At 42.0% G+C, this 22,500-nt stretch overlaps 1 protein-coding gene across 4 annotated transcripts in view; it reads left to right on the plus strand.

Annotated features, from left to right (window-relative positions):
• LOC308082817 (sodium channel protein type 8 subunit alpha-like) overlaps positions 1 to 22,500 on the plus strand; it is a gene marked incomplete at both ends in the record, with an annotated part of 120,421 nt that overhangs the window by 69,852 nt on the left and 28,069 nt on the right. For all 4 annotated transcript variants that reach the window (XM_080424842.1, XM_080424841.1, XM_080424840.1 and 1 more), the window contains 6 exons: positions 73 to 246; positions 3,565 to 3,921; positions 10,034 to 10,207; positions 12,720 to 13,016; positions 17,341 to 17,458; positions 21,230 to 21,384. In XM_080424842.1, coding sequence (XP_080280968.1) covers positions 73 to 246; positions 3,565 to 3,921; positions 10,034 to 10,207; positions 12,720 to 13,016; positions 17,341 to 17,458; positions 21,230 to 21,384 — 1,275 coding nt within the window. The remainder of the gene's footprint in view (positions 1 to 72; positions 247 to 3,564; positions 3,922 to 10,033; positions 10,208 to 12,719; positions 13,017 to 17,340; positions 17,459 to 21,229; positions 21,385 to 22,500) is intronic.

The raw sequence follows: 22,500 nt of genomic DNA on the forward strand, positions 1-22,500 counted from the left end.
GGCGACAGCGCTACCGACTGCACCACCGTGCCCCGCGTAAACAAAACCTAATCATTACCTTTATCATTTCAGGTCTTCACTGGAATCTTTGCCGGGGAGATGTTTGCCAAGCTGATCGCCATGGACCCTTACTACTACTACCAAGGAGGCTGGAACTGCTTCGACAGCTTCATCGTTACCCTGAGTTTGGTGGAGCTGATCCTGGCGGACGTGGAAGGCCTGTCTGTGCTCAGGTCCTTCCGATTGGTGAGTGGAGTCACTGGGCGCCGCGTGCACTCAGTGGTGGAAAAAGTACTCAAATTCTTTACTTAAGTAAAAGTACCAATACTGCAAAATAAAAGTACTCTGTTACAAGTAAAAGTCCAGAATTAAAAATGTACTTGAGTAAAAGTACAAAAGTATTGGCATCAAAATGTACTCAAAGTACCAAAAGTAAAAGTACTAAATATTTGAAAATAGCAGATCTACAAGCTCACAACGCGTCGCGATGCGACGCGTTGTGAGCTTATAGATCGGCTATTTTCAAATAGCCTTGGTATAAAATAGGGTTAAAGTGATTAAGGTATGTTTCATTATATCATAATTTATATCTCAAAAGTAACTAGTAACTAAAGTTTTCAAATAAATGTAGTGGAGTAAAAGTACAATATTTGCCTCTGAGATGTAGTGGAGTAGAAGTGAAAGTATTGGAAATTGGAAATACTCAAGTAAAGTACAAATACCTCAAAATTGTACTTAAGTACAGTACTTAAGTAAATGTACTTAGTTACTTTCCACCACTGCGTGCACTATGTCCATTACTATGTCCATTACTATGTCCATTACTATGTCCATTACTATGTCCATTACTATGTCCATTACATGAAAGAGTAGTGGAGCAACTTCCATTGTTCTGCTGTAGTTCAGAAGTGGTGTTGTAGAGATATATAATATATATATATATATATATATATATATATTACGCATCCCACAAAGCTATGGACCAGCAGCACTAGCCAATCAAGTGCCTGCCTGGCGTATGGGATCTGTACTACCAATTAGCCAAATACAGTGCTCCTGTCCCTCCAGGGTATGGGATAGACCGGCCACAAGCCAACTGCAGACAAATACATGGATTGATTGATTGGATTGATTGAATACTTTATTAACATTTTGCAAAAAGAACAGAGGTACAGTTATACAATAATGCTAAGAGGATAACGCAAAAAAGCCCTGAGGGCTTGTTTCCATTGTGGTCCTGTGTATTCAATTCATCAAGACATATAAAGACTGAAAAGAAGTGTGTGGTTGTCCCACTAAACCATTTAGCCGGGTCTTTACCCTCTACGTAGTGATTGGTAATAATGTGTCTAAAGGTTTCTATTTAAGGTTTAATTTCTAAATGAGTGGTTCCTATGAATTAACAAGACAAGACAAACGATACAGTGTACATATGAATCCAATAATTTGAATCATAAAGCATAAAGACACAACACTTTACATTTCACATCGCAGCCTTTGATTGACTGGCGATACAGTGGCGATACGCGACTTCGTGGGCTGGTACAAATATGTCCCCCCCAACTGGGAATGGCTTCCTACGGCTATGAGCTTGTTTCTCTCACAGAACAACACCAGCACTGGATTTTATCAATACATTTACTTACATTGGCTATTTGAAAATTGCCGATCTACAAGCATGCATTGTGAGCTTGTAGATCTGCTATTTTCAAATAAATATCTTATTAAATCTATTATGATGATGATTATTTAATATGCCTATTTTTTACAACACAGATCCTCTATGGGGGTCCCTGGCACTAAATAGAGTGGACAGCTGACTGAAAGGTGTCAATGGGGGAGTGATTAGAGGAGTGGCTAGGCTGAATAAATTACCCATTGTTCACGCCCATTACCTGGAGCTGAGAGGTGCTCTAAGTGACAATTCTTTAGAAGGGATTATCTCAGTTTGCACTATTATAGATAACCAGATTCAAATGAGCACATCTTCTTCAAATATGTTCCGATTTCAATGAATGATACGGCACTGCTTACGGCATAAAGCATTGTACCCAGTCACATTTGTGTTTTCAGTGGTTTTCCACTAGATGGCACTGTTCGCTTGCCTATGGGTCACTGTTTGAAAGGAGCAGCGGGTCACGTGATCGTAAAACAAACCCTTTCACTTTCTCCTCTGTTTCTGTCGCTTTTTGGCGAAAACAGCCTTCATTCAACTGCCAATAACTATGGAACGGATGATTGCGGCGGCTCGCTCTCCCCCCCCCCCCCCCCCCCCCTCGGAGACTCGGATACGTATTTTAAAGCGATTGGGGGATCGATCATACTGGAGATAAATATTCTATGATTTTTCAAACGTGAGTGAAAACACTCGAAAATTGTTGGCAGTGGTGTGGCAAAATGATGTTTCATTTCTGGCAGTCAAAGAGTTAAGCGTGAGGCAGCTTGATCCTTATACACCCCCTGCCTCCTTATACACCCCCTGCCTCCTTATACACCCCCTGCCTCCTTATACACGCACACAACCCCAAAACGTTGTCATCACATGATCCAGACAGACAGACAGACAGACAGACAGACAGACAGACAGACAGACAGACAGACAGACAGACAGACAGACAGACAGGACATTGTGTTCTACTGAGCACAACTTTCCAAGTCATAGATTGTTTTGTCTTTGTTTTACAGCACTTTGGGTCAGTCCTTGTTGTTTTTAAATGTGCTTTCATGAATAAATCAACCAGACTTGACTTAAAATTTTCATGACCTAAGCCGTGGGAGCAGTTCAGACATCAAAAACATCTAGAGCTGCCATTCAATTCCTCTGTGTCATGCATTTAATACAAGTTCATGCATGTCCTCTTCTTTAAGAGGGTCTGTCCGTCTGCGTGATTGTCTGGAGCTAATCTGGCAGATCATCACCACATTTCTTCAGTTCACACTGCCAGTAGGCCAAGGGAGTACCTCCCCCCAACACCTAGAAACACCCCCCCCCCCTGCAAGTTCAAAATGCATTGCGTTGTGAGTTTGTAGATCAGCTATTTTTGCCAAATGTTCACCCAGAATAGGGACGCTAGGGTTAAGAGTATCATCACGGACAGACCCTGGCCTCAGTATGTTCAAACCACTGCTGCGCCCTCGACCTGGCAAGCGATACCGGAGTATCATGAGCCATAACAAGAGACTGTGGCAGAGTGTTTATCTAGCAACCGTCAGGCTGCTGAACAAAACCTACGCCTGTCGCCTGTGCATTCATTTCCACTATATACATTTTTTTTTTAACATGGAGCTATTTTCAGGCTTTTGCGCTCTTTTTTTTGTCCATTCTTTACCTCTATAATTCTCTTTTTACTCCGTGAACTGTAAATGTGAAAGCCTGCTTAAAATGTCACATCACTTTTACCCGTGACTGTGCTGTGACAATGAAGTTGATTGATTGATTGATTGATTGATTAATTGATTGATTGATTGATTGATTGATTGATTGATTGATTGATTGATTGACTGATTGACTGACTGATTGATTGACTGACGATAACGCATTCTCCTTTCCTTTCCGTTCTTCAGCTGAGAGTGTTCAAGCTGGCCAAGTCGTGGCCGACCCTCAACATGCTGATTAAGATCATCGGTAACTCGGTGGGCTCCCTGGGTAACCTGACCCTGGTGCTGGCCATCATCGTGTTCATCTTCGCCGTGGTGGGCATGCAGCTGTTCGGGAAGAACTACAAGGACTGCGTGTGCAAGATCGCCCAGAGCTGCGAGCTGCCGCGCTGGCACATGAACGACTTCTTCCACTCCTTCCTGATCGTGTTCAGGGTGCTGTGTGGGGAGTGGATCGAAACCATGTGGGACTGCATGGAAGTGGCGGGGCAGACCATGTGTCTGATCGTCTTCATGACGGTCATGGTCATAGGAAACCTGGTGGTAAGGCTGGTGTCGCTGGCGATTTTTGCCTCTGCTGGCAGGGGGGGGGCAAAGGAAATATATGAACATATATTTTTTTTATATATGCAACATATATGTTTATCATATATGTCACATATCCGAGATTGACCGCCTGCATATTATGTCTCTACATATATGCACATATATATCCATATATGTGGACATATAAGCTATATACTAGACATATATTTCCTATATGATCCACATATATGCACATATATGAAGCTGAATATGGCATACATGCAGCATACAACCTGCATGTACTTGCCATATGTTGGCCAAAAATATATAATTAAAAAAAGAATGATGAAAGAAAAAGCTCGTCGCGCTTCGAGCTTATAGAGCTGCTACTTATAGAGCTGCTACTTATAGAGCTGCTACTTATAGAGCTGCTACTTATAGAGCTGCTACTTTTGCTATTTTTGAATTTGACTCCTGAAAAGTAACGGTTTTGGACACACGAGGTTTTTCCGCCCGACAGAGACGAAGTCGTCGCTGTCGGGCGGAAGCCTCGTTCGTCCAAAATGGAAAAAGAACTTGTGTTTTGATGCAGTGGTTCTCAAACTTCAAAATTTCAAGGTCCATTTGGTTCCAAGTGTATACTGTCAGAGTTACAGACTTTAGTAAAGGCTAAATTTAGAAACCCTCTCAGGGAAACCTGAGAGGTTTCCCTGGACCTTCACTTTGAGAACAACTGGTCTAACGGATCCAAATGTAGTTCTTGTTTAGTCACAAGCTCTTGATGATACTTTTCATTGAACATAAGCATTGTGAGCTTAATGTGTAGATGGTCTATTTTTTGCTACTTTTGCGCAACACTCTTATATGGCTAATTCATTTATGGAAAAAAAAAGAAACAGACAGTTGAAATGTGGTCATGCAAGGTTTCTGCCTGCCAGCAATAATAATGTGTGGCTATTATTATTATTATTGTTATTATTATTATTATTATTATTATCCTATAATTCCCCACACCTCTGTCACCGAAACCTGTCACTGAAACCTGTCAGTCACCAAAACCTGTCACCCAAAAAAAATCTCTTAGTTCTGCCCAGTTCTCCTCAGTGGCTGAAGCAATTGATCTGCATTTACACACAGCCATTGACCATTAGTATATGCACAAAACAGCGTAACATCAACATCATAAAGTCTTCTGTCAGAATTGTCCACTCTCACACTGTCTAGTGTCCCGCGTGTCCATTTGGTCCATATACTATACTCCAAGCTGTAGAAATGGCTAGCCGACGGTTGTTCTCTTAGCTTCTTCAGAGCTTGCACCAATGTCGTTAAAAAAAACCTCTTAGCATCCACGCCTACAGCTTCAATACCATGTGTATGAAGGCATCGTAGCAGCATAGCAAGCAGGAGAAGGCTGCACAGGTCACAGGTCTCCTCAAATCTCCATAATGGCATCACCCGAAAGATCATCTTTTCCTAGTCCAGAGCCCGCTCCTCCTAAACTCTCTGGATTTAGAGTTCAGAGTGCTCTCCATTATTTTAGCCAGTTGATCCCCCGTTTGGAACCACAGAACTTAAGAGAGTTTCCTAAGCATTTCTGAAAAAGAAACACAAGACTTGCACAAGTAATCTCATTTTACAAGGGTTTGTACAATTTTAAACCACAAAATTAAATAAAATCCTATACAGAGCCAGGCATAATTTCAACATTAGCCAACTTCTATTCAATACACAGATGAAAATCTCTTCATATAATACACTAAACACATAACTTACCCTTTATATATCATATGAAACCCAGACTCCGCATACACAAACCTTAAAGGTTTAATGACATTCACTTTTACACAACATTCAAAGTCTTTGTCCTGGTCCTTCAAAAGTTTTAAGTGAAAATTCCATTCCAGTGATCAATGGCAGGTGTTTTTCTCTCACATTTCTAAAGCCTTTTCAACTGCAATGAAAAAAGAAATCTTTGCCTGCGGGTGTCGCTGGTGAGGGATTTTGCCTGTCAATCATCGCCTCTGCTCCGCCCCCCCCCAAAGGAAAGGATAGGGGAGGGGAGGGGCGAGGAGGAGAGTGGGCGGGATTATTCGACAGTGACCTCACTGTCGAAGGGCCAAGCTCAGATTACTTTTCAGCCTAATTATTCAGAAAACCCCAGACCACAGAAAATCCACTGAATGTTTTAAGTTCAGGTTTTTTGGGTGTAATTGAGGTCATAAAACCCCAAATAAAACATTGAAAATAAAAAAAGTGAAAATGAATGTCATGATACCTTTAATATGTGATAGCAAACCAGCAATACTTTATACCATACAAGCCATGAAGGTACTCAGCACGTCTTTCCCATCTCATATCTCTTCCACCGTAGTCCTCAGCTAGACCTGAAAATAAACACCCTACAATAGCATTGGTTAACCCTACCCGAACTAAACCTAATCCACCTATCACCTCCATTATCTCGCTACATGTACGGCTTTAGAGGTAATACACCACTACTAATGCTTGATTATGAAGGACAGAATTTTAGCAAGGGATCGATTTCCAAAGCGAGGCCAAAAATATTCTGTAGCTATAATAAACTAACTGTAGTTTTGTTTTTAGAAATCCATTCTTAAACCAATACTAGTAACTAATTACTCTACTTGGATCATTATATTAATACTGCTGTGTAGTGATGCGGTCCTGCACTCCTGGCCATGCCAGATGTGTCAGTGTCAATAAGGAATCATATAAACACGGCATGAATTAGCATCATTCAATAAAAACTAAGCACAAACAGAAATATGCTCAATGATTCACTAGCAAAAGCACTAGGCTACTGCACAACTTAGAATACACAATTAAAATACACACATTACCCTCATGTTTTGGACTTCTGGGAAGTCCAGCGTTCCCCCTCTACTGGAAAAAAAATGCAATACAATACATTCGACACACATGCCAATAGTTATTAATTAGTTGTTAGTCACGTCATCAGTCACAAAATTCACATGAGATAAAACACTCATGACACAAAATATGAATTAACATCAAAACAACATGTCGGCATCGACGCATACGACGCCTTAAACCCTAAAAGAAACTGGAAACATAATAAAAAAAACATTGTTACATTATATAGACTCAAACTTACCCAGTTGTCCAAAACCCTGAAGAAGAAACATAGCACAAGAAGCGAAGACAAGGGACAGACATGTCTGTTGGAGAGCATTGCTTTAACCCATTGATACCTGGAACGCATCTGTGTCACTTTAGATTTCTTTAGGCTATTCAAAAATAGCAGATATACAAGCTCTATGAGCTTGTAGATCTGCTATTTTTGAAAAATCGAGGAAAAAAAAAATTGTTTTTTTTTTTTCAATTTTGTTTTAGGATTTAGAAGACATTTCTAGAACCTTCTCAGGTCTTAATGGGTTAAAATGGTATTGCTGGTTTCTGCTCGCCCGAGGCCTCCCCCGGAGCAGAAACCTTTCAACCCAGGCCCAAACCGACCCTCTTGTAAACACATTCAACAGAATGCTACAGAATCACTGGAATCACCCGCCCAAGGAGAAAGGCAGTGACATCGTGGCACTATTTAGGTCACTACATTGAATGCCTTCACCTAGAAATAACATCTCCACGTTAAGTTGTGGGTGAAGGAACCTACAAATACAACACACAGGATACATTACATTCAATCGTGTTTAAAAAGTCACTCTATTTTAAAACACTGTCTATGTTAAAACAGATTCACATTTTCAATGACTAATTCCTAAAAATAATGCATCCAATACAATAATAAAGCACTTCTATTTTAGCGTCAAATATAAAAATCCAAAGTATCAATATACTGCTTCAATTCAAATATTATTATAAATATTACATATCATTATTACCAGAAACAGTCCACGCCTCAGTTGTCAAAACATGTAACTCCAACATTTCAGGATTCAGGAACCGTTCCCCATCTTACATAAAATCATATTTTCTCTGCAAGCCACCTTTGCACATAGTTCCATAAGTCCAGGGGTGCCCAGTCCCATTCGTGTCTCTGTCCAGTTCCACAATGTCAGTGTATTTCCCCCCCCCCCCCCTCCCCCCACAATGTCAGTGTATTGATCTCTATCCAGACCTGATATGGAGTTTAGCATTTATCATTTTCAAAACCAGCATATCCGAGATGGCCTGCATCCTTCTCTCAAGTTAACAGAATGAGGTAAGGCTGTGAGGTAAGACATTACATTACATTACATTACAGTCATTTAGCAGACGCTTTTATCCAAAGCGACTTACAATAAGTGCATTCAACATAGGTAGGGAACGAAAACTACTAATCACCAGAAGTCTTAAGTGCATTTTCTGCAAAAACAAGCAACCAAGAGTAAACCTAGCGCTAAGGTAAAAGTGCATTAAATCAGCTACCTATTTCCTTAAACAGATGAGACAAAAATAGCTAAATCAAAGACACACCGGAGATTCGGAATTCGGGCTATGGGAGCTATCGTCGCCATGCTTACAGCCGTCGCCATGCTTACAGCCCCCCAAGCTATGGGATGAATGATCAAACTGCGCACGACTAGCTGCCAGACAGACAAACTGCGCACGGGCACTGTTAGACAGAGAACGCTGCAAACTTATGAAGGACTTTAATTTAAGGGCCGTGTGCACTCACACTGCGTTTTAAGAGCGAGAGGCCGCTTTGGATATCATCTCCATAGCACTAGCACACACATTCACACGTTCAATGTTCCAATACAGGTTGTGGATTAGCTCAAACAGCCTAAACATCAACTTCTCATGGTTGTGGGAGACAGAGAGCACATCCACACAGTGTGTGTGTGTGTGTGTGTGTGTGTGTGTGTGTGTGTGTGTGTGTGTGTGTGTGTGTGTGTGTGTGGGTGGGTGGGTGGTAACTGACAGGCAGACATCGACTCACAGGAACACACATAACTATCTGGCCAATATTTTGAGTGTTCACATCCCCGGGTATGGACTATAATAACAAAAATAATAAAAATAACAACAATGCTGATATCTATTGGCTCGCCACCATTAGACACGATGTCACAGAGTAAACAAGCTAATGGAATGAGCTAACCTGGCCTTAAGGTGGACTGACTTAAAGTAGACCAGTAATTCTGCACAGAGCCAACTAATTTGACACTAACTCATAACCCATCATCAGTCTCAACGAGATGCAGTCACATTACTCATACTAATATCTAATATCCCCATTATGCAACGATAAAGTACAAAGTATATACATTGTTGGTTAGTAATGGATAAATGTTTCTTTGTTTCTTCAACATTTAACACACAATTTGACATTGTGGGTGGTTGGTAATGAATATGGTATTATATTGGAAGGGGTACTTGGGGCCAAAAAGGTTTGGGACTATTGCTGTACAGCACATAAACCAAAGTCTGTTAATACTTTGACTGCACACATCCCCGGGTATGACAAGTTATTATAATGTGTGGTACAAACTCATAATCACTTCACATAACATTTGATCTGGGGGTTTCCATGCATGGGTTTTCTAGGTCAGTGGTTCTCAAGTGGGGTCCGGGGACCCCTAGGGGTCCTTGGGGTCGTGCCGCACTGCAAGCTTGTACATCTGCTATTTTTTTTAACATTTTGTTTTAAATCTTGAAAGTATTGGACGATTTTGAATAATTTAGATTTATTTTTATTTTATATTTTTTTCACAAATCTCCGCTTCTGGGGTTCGCTGGCGCAAAACCATTTCAGATGGTGTTCCGCAGCCAAATAAGTATCTTTGTGACCCATGACCATGACCGACACGAAGAAGTTTGAGAACTACTGTTCTAGGTTATGCATTTTGTTGTGTGTTGTGTTTGTTGCAGGTGTTGAACCTGTCTCTTGCCTTGCTGTGTGTTTATTGCAGGTGTTCAGTGCCGGCCCTGAGCAATTTGCTGCCCTAGGCAGGATTTTACATGGCGCAGATGATGAAAAAAATACACAAATATATATTTTTCATTTATTTTTTTTAAACAAATCTATAGGCTTGGTGGGTGCCCCCCCAGCCTCATGGCGCCCTAGGCAATTGCCTACTCTGCCTAATGGAAGGGCCGGCTCTGAGGTGTTGAACGTGTCGCTTGCCTTGCTGCGTGTTTATTGCAGGTGTTGAACCTGTTCCTTGCCTTGCTGCTGAGCTCCTTCAGCGCAGACAACCTGGCGGCAACGGACGACGACGGAGAGCCCAATAACCTTATGATAGCCATGGATCGCATCAGGGAAGGAATCGCCTGGTTCAAGCTTCACTTGCACGCCTTCATCGAAGAGCACATACGAAAGGTACGAAAAATCTTGACATAATCTGTATTACATGAGTGAGTCATTCGCATTTGTTGTTTAACCACTTTTTATGTGACAATGTCCCTTTTGTTTCTGGCACGTCATTGAAGCCAAACATCCTCCTATAATTCTACAAAGCTCTGTGCGTGTGGTGAGCCCAAAAGCTCTTCTGCCCGGTTCTCCTCAGTTACTGAAGCAATTGCTCTGCATTTCCACACAGACATTGACCATTTCCATGTGCACGGAACAGCGAAGCCCGTTTTTCGCTTTCCCCAAATGTCAGCTGTTTATTAGCGTTTTTGTGTTCGCTGGCTCCCGGGTTAACAAATCATGTGCGTGAAACAAGCGTTGGTGCTCATATCCCCCCACGGGTATGGTCAAGATTTTTAAAACTTTTCAAAATACATTTTTGCGGCGACACTAATGGAAAGCCCTACCTTGTGTACTTTTAATCTTAGTTTGTCAAAGTAGGTTTTGATTTTCTGTTGGCTAGTTATTAGACTATACAGTAGGTTTTTAGGTTAGTTACGATTCTGTCCCTATCGGGACATTAACTCGAACGGCGCTGAGTCGGCTGAAGTGGACTTCGCAACGCTCGGCTCCCTTGGCGGTGCCTCTTGTACCTGCCTTGGTGCACATGTCTGCTTTAGACAGCGCACCTCCGCAGATTTTAACTGTTTTTTTGCGGAGCTGTCAACGCCTATACGTCTTGGATTTGATAACGGCACTTCCGCATTCCTGGAGTGCGGAAGTGCCCCGGGACGGCACCAGATGACTGGAAGGGAAGGGAACCCTCTTCCAGTCAAACGTTTGATCAAAACGATGACTTTGATGAACTGTTTGCAGTGCACCCCTAATGCCCTAATCTCTTCACCCCTAATGCTATCTCTTCACCCCTAATGCTATCTCTTCACCCCTAATGCTATCTCTTCACCGGGTAGTGTCCCGGTAGTCGAGTCGAGTAGAGCTCTCACCTTTGGACCACAAGGTCATGGGTTCGATCCCGGGCACCGCCAACTCAGCGTATGAGTAGCACGGCTTGGGTGCGACAAGCCGTGCGGTAAGTACTGGGAGCTGATGGTAGGTGTGGCGCTCCACCTCAGCAATCCATCTCCCAGGGGTCTAGCGCATTGTAACGGGGACAGACTCCCCCGTTATCGGCTGATACCAACAATAAGCCTCTCCCGACCTACTTAATCACCCCTAACGCCATCTCTTCATCCCTAACGCCATCTCTTCATCCCAACACCATCTCTTCATCTCTAACACCATCTCTTCATCTCTAACGCCATCTCTTCATCTCTAACGCCATCTCTTCACCTCTAACACCATCTCTTCATCTCTAACACCATCTCTTCATCCCAACACCATCTCTTCATCTCTAACGCCATCTCTTCATCCCTAACGCCATCTCTTCATCTCTAACACAATCTCTTCGTCTCTAACACCATCTCTTCATCTCTAACACCATCTCTTCATCTCTAACACCATCTCTTCATCTCTAACACCATCTGTTCATCTCTAACACCATCTCTTCACCTCTAACACCATCTCTTCACCTCTAACACCATCTCTTCATCTCTAACACCATCTCTTCATCTATAACACCATCTCTTCATCTCTAACACCATCTCTTCACCCCTAACACCATCTCTTCATCTCTAACACCATCTCTTCATCTCTAACACCATCTCTTCACCTCTAACACCATCTCTTCATCTCTAACACCATCTCTTCATCTCTAACACCATCTCTTCATCTCTAACACCATCTCTTCATCTCTAACACCATCTCTTCATCTCTAACACCATCTCTTCATCTCTAACACCATCTCTTCATCTCTAACACCATCTCTTCATCTCTAACACCATCTCTTCACCTCTAACACCATCTCTTCACCTCTAACACCATCTCTTCATCTCTAACACCATCTCTTCATCTCTAACACCATCTCTTCATCTCTAACACCATCTCTTCATCTCTAACACCATCTCTTCATCTCTAACACCATCTCTTCACCTCTAACACCATCTCTTCACCTCTAACACCATCTCTTCATCTCTAACGCCATCTCTTCATCTCTAACACAATCTCTTCGTCTCTAACACCATCTGTTCATCTCTAACACCATCTGTTCATCTCTAACACCATCTCTTCGTCTCTAACACCATCTGTTCATCTCTAACACCATCTCTTCATCTCTAACACCATCTCTTCATCTCTAACACCATCTCTTCACCTCTAACACCATCTCTTCACCTCTAACACCATCTCTTCATCTCTAACACCATCTCCATCTCTAACACCATCTGTTCATCTCTAACACCATCTCTTCATCTCTAACACCATCTCTTCATCTCTAACACCATCTCTTCATCTCTAACACCATCATTTCATCTCTAACACCATCTCTTCACCCCTAACGCCATCTCTTCATCTCTAACACCATCATTTCATCTCTAACACCATCTCTTCACCCCTAACGCCATCTCTTTCCGCTATAACCACCCAGCCACCAGAAGAGGAGGAGGAGAAGCCTCTGGACGACATGTTTGACAAGAAGGTGAACTGCATCGCCAACCACACGGGCGTGGACATCAACCGTGAGCTGGACTACGTCAAGAATGGCAACGGCACCACCAGCGGCATCGGCAGCAGCGTGGGCAAGTACATGATCGACGAAGATTACATGTCCTTCATCCACAACCCCAATCTGACCGTCTGCGTGCCCATCGCCGTCGGCGAGTCAGACTTCGAGAACCTCAACACCGAAGACTTCAGCAGCGAATCCGAGATGGAGAAAACAGACGTGAGTATTATAATATATATATATGGCCAATGATTTATGGGAGAATGGGGTTGACAGAGAAATGTTTGTTTACAATAGGCTCTAAGCACAGCAGCCATATTGGAAAGACATTCGGCCTCTTCCTTACTTCCTGTGTTACCAATGATACTAATGAAGGCTCTATTCCATTCTGGTCAAACAGAGTCAGGGTGCTGACTTACTGGAAACACTCTGCCACACCAGTGGGTCTCAAAGTGTGGTCCTGGGACCCTCATGGTTGCTTGAGGGGGTTTCAAATGGCCCCTGAGCATCAATTTCTCATGGTTGTGGGTTGCAACGATTCCACGTCAGGTCTTAAATGACTCGGTTGTCAGAACTTGTCACCCACACACACACACACACACACACACACACACACACACACACACACACACACACACACACACACACACACACTACACACCATTGATGCCAATATGATTAAATCACTGTCCAAAACTATGCATTAAATACTGAGTGCATAACCCAGAAGTAGTTGTCTGCACACATCACCGGGTCTGGACTAGAATCTAGTCCAGAATCCACCAGAATCTAGTTGTATAAAAATATCCTGTTATATATTTATACAACTAGATTCTGCCAAGTCCCGAAAAAGACGCGCTGTGATTGGCCAGTAGCCATGAAGTGTGCCTCCTCTAATACGGTGGCCGCGATACAGACGCCCCCAGAGTCAGACGAGGTGTCTGCCTTTATATGTGTCTGCTCACAAGCACATACACACAAGTACGCACGCACGCACGCACGCACGCACGCACGCACGCACGCACGCACGCACGCACGCACGCACGCACGCACGCACGCACGCACGCACACACACACACACACACACACTGCATGTGATGATAGTGGGAGTGTTAAACTAGTTGTGACGAGCCGGTCACCTTGACCTGGATTCAGAGAGACAGAAAGGAAAGGAAAGGAAAGGAAAAGGAAAGGTACAGTAGCATCAGGACTGTACCTGCAGCACCAGCATCCTCTCAGTCAACCAATCCCCCACCAGCATCCTCTCAGTCAACCAATCACACACCAGCATCGTCTCAGTCAACCAATCCCCCACCAGCATCGTCTCAGTCAACCAATCACCCACCAGCATCGTCTCAGTCAACCAATCACACACCAGCATCATCTTAGTCAACCAATCACCCACCAGCATCGTCTCAGTCAACCAATAACACACCTGCATCCTCCTGCAGTCAACCAATCGCACACAGGCTTCCTCCTGCAGTCAACGGGGTACGTCTGTGGGGATTGGACACAAACAGAGCCCCCGTCAGCCAATCAGGGAGACAGGGAGGGATGTGTCTGGCTGCTGCTCGGTGGAAAACGAGAGAGAGGGGGGGGGGGGGGGGGGGGAGAGAGAGAGACAGAGAGAGAGAGAGAGAGAGCTGCCGACTCAGTCTTATAAAGTGCAGCATCATTCTCTGGTGAATGGGACTTGGACAGTTGTGTACATCTGTGTCTGCAAGTGTACGCTAGTGGAGTGCTTCTCACAGTGAGTGGGGTCCGGGGACCCCCAGGGGTCCTCCTTTTGGGGTATGAGGAACAGTTCAACGACCTATAAGCCCTATTCAAAAATAGCACAAAAAAAGAAGGAGATTTTCATTTCATTTCATTTGTTCATGTCATCCTCTATGACTTGCACAAAATAGAGACGGCAGGTTTACAGTTGATAATTTCACTATACTCAGTGATGTAAAGTAACTAAGTACATTTACTCAAGTACTGTACTTCAGTACAATTTTGAGGTACTTTTACTTCAGTGGAGTATTTATAATTTTCAATACGTTTACTTTTACTCCACTACATCTCTGAGGAAAATATTGTACTTTTACTCCACTACAATGATTTGATAACTTTAGTTACTAGTTACTTTGCAGATATACATTATCACATTATAAAACATGCATTAACCACTTTAGCCCTATTTTATACATAGCCTATTTGAAAATAGCACAACGCGTCGCGATGCGACGTTGTGCATGCGTTGTGAGCTTGTAGATCTGCTATTTTCAAACATTTTAGTACTTTTACTTTTGGTACTTTAACTCTCAGTGCCAAGAGTTTTTTCATAAAGTACTCCCCCAGTGCCAGCAATTTGCGTTTTTTTTAATTTTTTAATTTTTTAATTTTTAATTCAAATAAATTATCTGATTGGGTGTTTAAACCCATTATACAGTTCTACCAGTAGAGAGCAACAAATCGACACATTGATGACCTCGCTGGCTCACTCGCCCCCTCCCAAACAGGCTCACGTCACATCCGGTCATAACCGGATGTTGACATTTTTGACAATCGTTGATCGGGCTAAATTACGATGCGATACACGACTACGATGACTGATCGTCACCCAGACCAAAGAGAGTAGACGTGGACCTCTCCGTTCGTTTTTTATACCGTGTGAAAAACCGTGACTTTCCCTATTCTGGCCGAAAATGACCGCGGGAAAAAAATGAGAACCGGAAACGGAATCTGCGTCATGAAACCGGAACCCAATGAGTCTGAAGGAGTCAGGAAGCGAAAGTGATCATGAAAAATAAACAGAATAGCGCGACCACAGTCAAAAGTAAAAACTCGGGATTTCTCGTGCTGGCACGGAGGGTACTCGGGAAAAACTCGGGATATCTCGGGGCGTGGCACTGAGAGAGTTAAGTACATTTTGATACCAATACTTTTGTATTTTACTCAAGTAACATTTTGAACACAGGCCTTTTACTTGTAACAGAGTATTTTTATATTGTGGTATTGCTACTTTTACTTAAGTACAATATCTGAGTACTTTTTCCACCACTGACTATACTTTCATGAGCTACAAAGTAATCCAATGTGAGAATGCTTTGTTTGTTTGTTTGTTTGTTTGCTTGTTTATATATTTTAAGTCACAAAATAAATATATAAACACGATGATTCAGTGAAATGTGAAGAAGTGAGAAGTGGCATTCTCTGGGATGTATTAAATTATTGATTTATAGTACATAGAATATAGTATATATAGAAATACTCTGATACAAGTAAAAGTCAGGAATTCAAAATGCACTTGAGTAAAAGTTCAAAAGTATTGGCATCAAAATGTACTTTAAGTACCAAAAGTAAAAGTACTCATTAGGCAGAATGTCCCATTTCAAGATTTCAAGTGTATAAAAATATTTTGAAAATATTAGATCTACTCACAAGCTCACAAGAGGCTGAAGAGGTTATTGTATGTTTTGTAATAATAATCAAAATCTACAAAGTAACTAGTAACTAAAGCTTTCAAATACATGTAGTGGAATAAAAGTACAATATTCTGATCTGAGATGTAGAGGAGTAGAAGTAAAAGTATTGGAAATTGGAAATACTCCAGTAAAGTAAAAGTACGTCAATACAAGTCTATGGGCACTGTTTACAATTCATAATCAGGCTGAAGCCCTTCGTTGCTGAAGGATGTACATTTATGTTACATTATTATACATGCATAATGAGCCTAATGTATATGTATATGCATAATGAGCAGGATCACTGCCAACTGTGTGAGCCGTCAGTCAAGGTTAATTATGACGAGGTAAAAGTCTATTAATAACTCCACAGGACCAGCTCCTGTCCTACTGGAGAAAAAGTCATATTCCCATTGAAATGCTTTGAGGCGTGTAAACAACCAGGATCATTTTCATTTAGTGTCCATGTGAACAGTTAAAGGACCACTTCACCCATTTTCAACCTGTCTTCATACGATTGGTCCTCACTGATGCTTATTATAATTACGGTACCATGCCTGTGGACAGTTCAGAAACCTGCCTACCAGTGACATCATCTATGGGAATGTTTACTCACATGTTTTACTTAAGTAAAAGTATCACTACTGCAATGTAGAATTACTCTGTTACAAGTAAAAGTCCAGAATTCAAAATGTACTTGAGTAAAAGTACAAAAGTACATGTACAACATGTACTTAGAGTACCAAAAGTAAAAGTACTCATTGTGCAGAATGTCCCATTTCAGCAGTTCAAAGTTTTTTTTTTGCAGATCTACAAGCTCACAATGTGTCACATTGCGACGCACTGTGAGCTTGTAGATCTGCTATTTTCAGAATGGCCTAAGCGGAAATATATATAGGGCTAATGTATTTTTTTGAGTAAAAAGTACAATATTTTCCTCTGAGATGTAGTGAAGTAGAAGTAAAAAGTACTGGCAATTGGAAATACTCCAGTAAAGTAAATAAATAACTCAAAATTGTACTGAAGTACAGTAGTTGAGTAAATGTACTTAGTTACTTTACACCACTCACTGCTCTGGTTGTGTCTCCATGTAGCTGGACGACACCAGCTCGTCAGAGGGCAGTACCATCGATATCAAGCCTGACGAAGAGGAGGTGGCCGTGGTGGAGGTGGTGGAGGAATACCTGGACCCGGACGCCTGCTGGACCGACGGTAATATATATACCCTTTATATCAGGGGTTCAACAGGGGGTCCGGGACCCCTAGGGGGTCCTCAGAGCTACCATAGGGGGTTCGTCAAATATTTGTGTGATAGGATTTCGTTTTTTTACATTAAAGGTAGGGTAAGTGATATTTTTTGGTTAAAACAAAAAGTATTTTGTTAAAAGGTTAAAGCACTATATTCTGATAGTAATCATTGCTATAGAGTGTTTGTTCAGTAACAGGAGTCTCCCTGTCTCTCCAGCTCTTTAATAAACAGAAAATACATTTTCCGGTAGGTGTCAACATCTCAGCCAATCAGGAGAAAGTACCAATTTTTAAGCTTCATTTTTTATAGTGTTCCAGTTAAAATTTTGCCTGCTCATTTCTTAGTGTCATCACTTCCAATTGCACTTGTTTAATCTATATCCTGATTGAGTTCTCTATCCTGATTGGATGAAATTGGAAATGAAATTGGAAATGAAATTGGAAATGAAATTGGAAATGAAATTGGAAATGAAATTGGAAATGAAACTGAAAATGAAACTAAAATGCATTTTCTGTTTTATAAAGAGCTGGAGAGACAAGGAGATTCATTTTACTGAACAAACACACTATAGCAATGATTACTATCAGAATATAGAGCTATTTAACCCTTATTTTAACCAAAGAAAATCACTTACCCTACCTTTAACCACTTGAACCCTAGAATTCCTTTTCTGAGGGTAACATTAGCCGAAAATAGCAGATCTACAAGCTCTCAACGCCTCGCGCTGCGAGGCGTTGAGAGCTTGTAGATATTTTTGGCAAAGAGGCTGTAGGTGTAGAGGGGAAAGTGGCAGAGGCCTAGGCTACACGTATATGGATCTTTTACTAAACGGATATTTTAGTCCTCCGTTTTTAAAAAGAATCCCTGGCCACATGACAAAGATTTAAATAAATCCCTGTCCACATGTAGACGCAGAAACGCATTGATCAGCTGCAAGTTTCAATTTTATATCAGATTTTATATCTACATTTATTTTATATATGAGGGGCCAAATACATATAGCCTATACATATTTTTAATCACATGTTAAGGCCCAATACTGCAATAGCTGCATTATTTTAATAGCATCACCACTGAGCATACGTGAACATAAACGAAAACAACATTATTAGGGCGCAGCTGCAGCGCAAACAGTAGCCATGGTTCACATGACGCTGAGTCCTTGGTTTATAGTGGTGTTCAATTTTTTTTACATTGCCAACTCTCACATGTACATAAACGTTCAGATTTCAAATATAAAGTGCTTACCCCTGAGCCACGGATGTTACAAGGTGATCCGGACCGCGATAAGTACCCGTATCTCCCGTATTGTTCAATAAAAAGCATTTTAATCCCATCGCCGGCCATTTTCTTTTCTTTTTTTCCTTTTTTTTGTAATGTATCGGAGTGCAATACACCCCCCAACCATTAGTGTCGCATGGTTGAAAGCGTCGGAGAAAATGTTGAGAAAATGGCCGGCGATCGGATTAAAATGCTTTTTATTGCACAATACGGGAGATACGGGTACTTATCGCGGTCCGGATCGCCTTGTAACGTCCGTGGCTCAGGGGTAAGCACTTTATGTTTGAAATCTGAACGTTTATGTACATGTGAGAGTTGGCAATGTAAAAAAAAATCGAACACCACCATAAAGCAGGGACTCTAAGCACCATGACTGTCATGGTATGACAGTGATGTTTCAGGGCTACGCAAACAGTAGCTCCGACGGAACCTCTCCCTCCGCTGTATAGCTCCGAGATGAGCTATACAGCGGAGGGAGAGGTTCCGTAGGGGCTACGCAAACAGATGAGTTTTACTTCATCAATTCATTCCATCGTCCCAAAACTCCCCGCCCCACGCACCTTTTGAGCGGGCCACCCGCGGCCGCTCCATGGTCGCTGGATTTTGACCCGGGGCGATTGTGTTTTAGGACGACAGACCCCACATTCAACCCGTGTGCGCGCCGTGTGCGCTACTCGGCGCAGAGAAAGAGGGTTTTCGTCACACAGTGAATGAGCTACTTTTCCCACCACTGTCTTATTATTAACACATCGACCGCCAGAGGTTAATCTCATAATGTACTCACCAGTGCCAAGGTGTTTTTGTTGTTTTTTTGTTTTTTTCATGTCGCCATAGATCTTGTTAAAATCCTTAAGATTGAGCCGTACAAGGTCTGTTTACATCCGCGACATCTCAACGTATCTCCCAGTGAAAATCACGTGTCAAACGGGGCATCCATGTTGTAGTTAGAGCGGATTACGTTAAACAGTGAAATGCGAGGAGAAAAAACTACAGGAAGAGAATTGAGTTTCAGTTTCGTCTGTAGAATGGGAGCGGACGTGATCGTCAAAACCGGATCCCAAATAATTCCGTTTCCGGTCATCAAACCGGAAACGGAAGTGGATCAAAAAAAATCCGAAAGTGAACCCGGACATTCTTAGCGCGAAAAGACCGTGGACCGTAGGGCTACGGTCTCGGCGCTTAACAGTTGGATTTAAGGACCGTAGGACTACGTTCTTGGCGGTTAATGTGTTAATTATGACATTATTTTGCCATAAATGAGCGTGCCTTGTTTCATAGGCTGTAAGTGTTGCTCTCTCTCTCTCTCTTCATTTATTATTATAATGACCATGAGCGGTCTGGTGTTTATGTATCATTATATTATTTATTATTATAATGACCATGTGCGAATGCGCGATGACGTCATCGTTTCTCAAAATCTCCGGATTGCATATTCACACAGATCCACTGAAACGCATGTTTTGGAAAACCTTCTCTTATTTATCCGTTTACAAAAATATCCGTTTTAGCGACCAAAAACACCGTTTGCGTGTGGCTGAAAGGCCCAAACGCACACAAAAATGTGCGTTTAGAAAAAGATCCATGTACGTGTAGCCTAGGCCTAAGTAAAAAAAAAAACTTTCATCTGAAACACAATTTTATACAATATAGAGTAGGGGGTCCCTGCTTCATCTCTCTCTCCGCTAGGGGGTCCTTGGCCTGAAAACGTTGAAGACCCCTGCTTTATATTATTGATTACTAGAGATATGCAAACAGCAGAATATCGTATCGTTTGACTTTGTATCGTATCGAATCATTTTGCAATGCAAATAATCAACGTTATTGATACTAGGTACTTGTGCGTTGTGTTTAGCCATTTTATGAAGAAAAGAGAGAAAGAGGGGTTTAATTACTTTTCCATTACATATCGCTACACGTGGTCCATGGATAAATGTGTGTAATCTCTGTGTTCATGTCAAATTCAAGTTCAATGTCCATGTATTTGCCAGAGAATATTTGTATACGTAATAATAAATGTTTCCTTTAAAAATCGTCCATGTATCGTATCGTCAACCATGTATTGTGATGCGTATCGTATCGCTGTTAAAATGTATCGTCACACTGATTACAATTTATAACTCAGGCATTTAGCAGACGCTCCTTATCCAGAGCGACTTACAGTAAGGAAGGTAAACACATACAATGTATGAGACAGTCAGTGGCGGAAAAGGTACTCACATTTTGTGTACTTAAGTAAAAGTATCAGTACTGCAATGTAGAAATACTCTGTTACAAGTAAAAGTCAGCCATTCAGAATTGACTTGATTCTGCTCTCTAGAGTTAAAGATCTAATAAGGGTCCATTTGGTTACCAACTCTCCATCATTTAGCTGGGGACCACCTGGAACCCCCTCAAGGACCACTGGTGGTGAACCACCGCACTAATGTTGTCTCCCTCCCACCGTTGTCCCCCAGAATGTGTGGCCAAGTACAAGTGCTGTGACGTTCCCATCACCCACGGCTGGGGAAAGCACTGGTGGTTCCTCAGGAAAACATGCTACCTGATCGTTGAACACAACTGGTTTGAAACTCTTATCATCTTTATGATTCTGCTCAGTAGTGGCGCACTGGTAAGAACAACACACACACACACACACACACACACGCACACGCACGCGCACGCGCACGCACGTGCTCACGCACGCACGCACACACACACACACACACACACACACACACACACACACACACACACACACACATGCACACACCAACGAATGCACGCACACACACACGTACACACACACACGCGTGCACACACACACACGCACCCACACACGCGCGCGCACACACACACACGTACGAACGCGCGCACACACACTCGCACACCATTTACAATTAAAATTGAAGCATTTAGCTCATCATTTATTAGTCATCATTTCAGTCATCAGTCATCATTTATTAGTGACTTGTGAGTTCAAAGTAAACCAGTAAAATGTGCTCCTCGGAGCCAGGCCAGGTAGTTGAAGCCAATCTTAGCCAATACGATGAAATATGAACATTGGGACAGGTCCTTCTCCATGACGGTGAAGTTTCACGGCAATCTGGCGCTGCATTCATGATTACACTACTACAGAGAATGTACCGATTCACAGTGGTGGAAAAAAGTACTCAAATTCTTTACTTAAGTAAAAGTACCAATACTGCAATATAAAAATACTCTTTTACAAGTAAAAGTCCAGAATTAAAAAATTATTTGAGTAAAAGTACAAAAGTATTGGCATCAAAATGTACTTGAAATATTTGAAAATAGCAGATCTACAAGCTCACAACGCGTCGCAAAGCGACGCGTTGTGAGCTTGTAGATCTGCTATTTTCAAATAGCCAATGTATAAAATAGGGCTAAAGTGGTTAATGTATGTTTCGTCTGAAAAGTAACTAGTAAGTAAAGTTGTCAAGTAAATGTAGTGGAGTAAAAGTACAATGTTTGCCTCTGAGATGTAGTGGAGTAGAAGTAAAAGTACTGACAATTGGAAATACTCAAGTAAAGTACAAATATCTCAAAATTGTACTTAAGTACAGTACTTCAGTAAATGTACTTAGTTACTTTCCACCACTGCCGATTTGCGTGACGCTTGGACAAAATATGTAGGAGTAATATTTTTTAAAAGTTTAGCGAAAATCTGCCTCCTGGTGGCGCTATAACAGGCCCATGTGCCCCCAGCCACCCATCCCATCCCTGAGAA

Source organism: Gymnoscopelus braueri (genome assembly GCF_963280865.1).
Source record: "Gymnoscopelus braueri genome assembly, chromosome: 3".
NCBI classification, from domain to species: Eukaryota; Metazoa; Chordata; class Actinopteri; order Myctophiformes; family Myctophidae; genus Gymnoscopelus; species Gymnoscopelus braueri.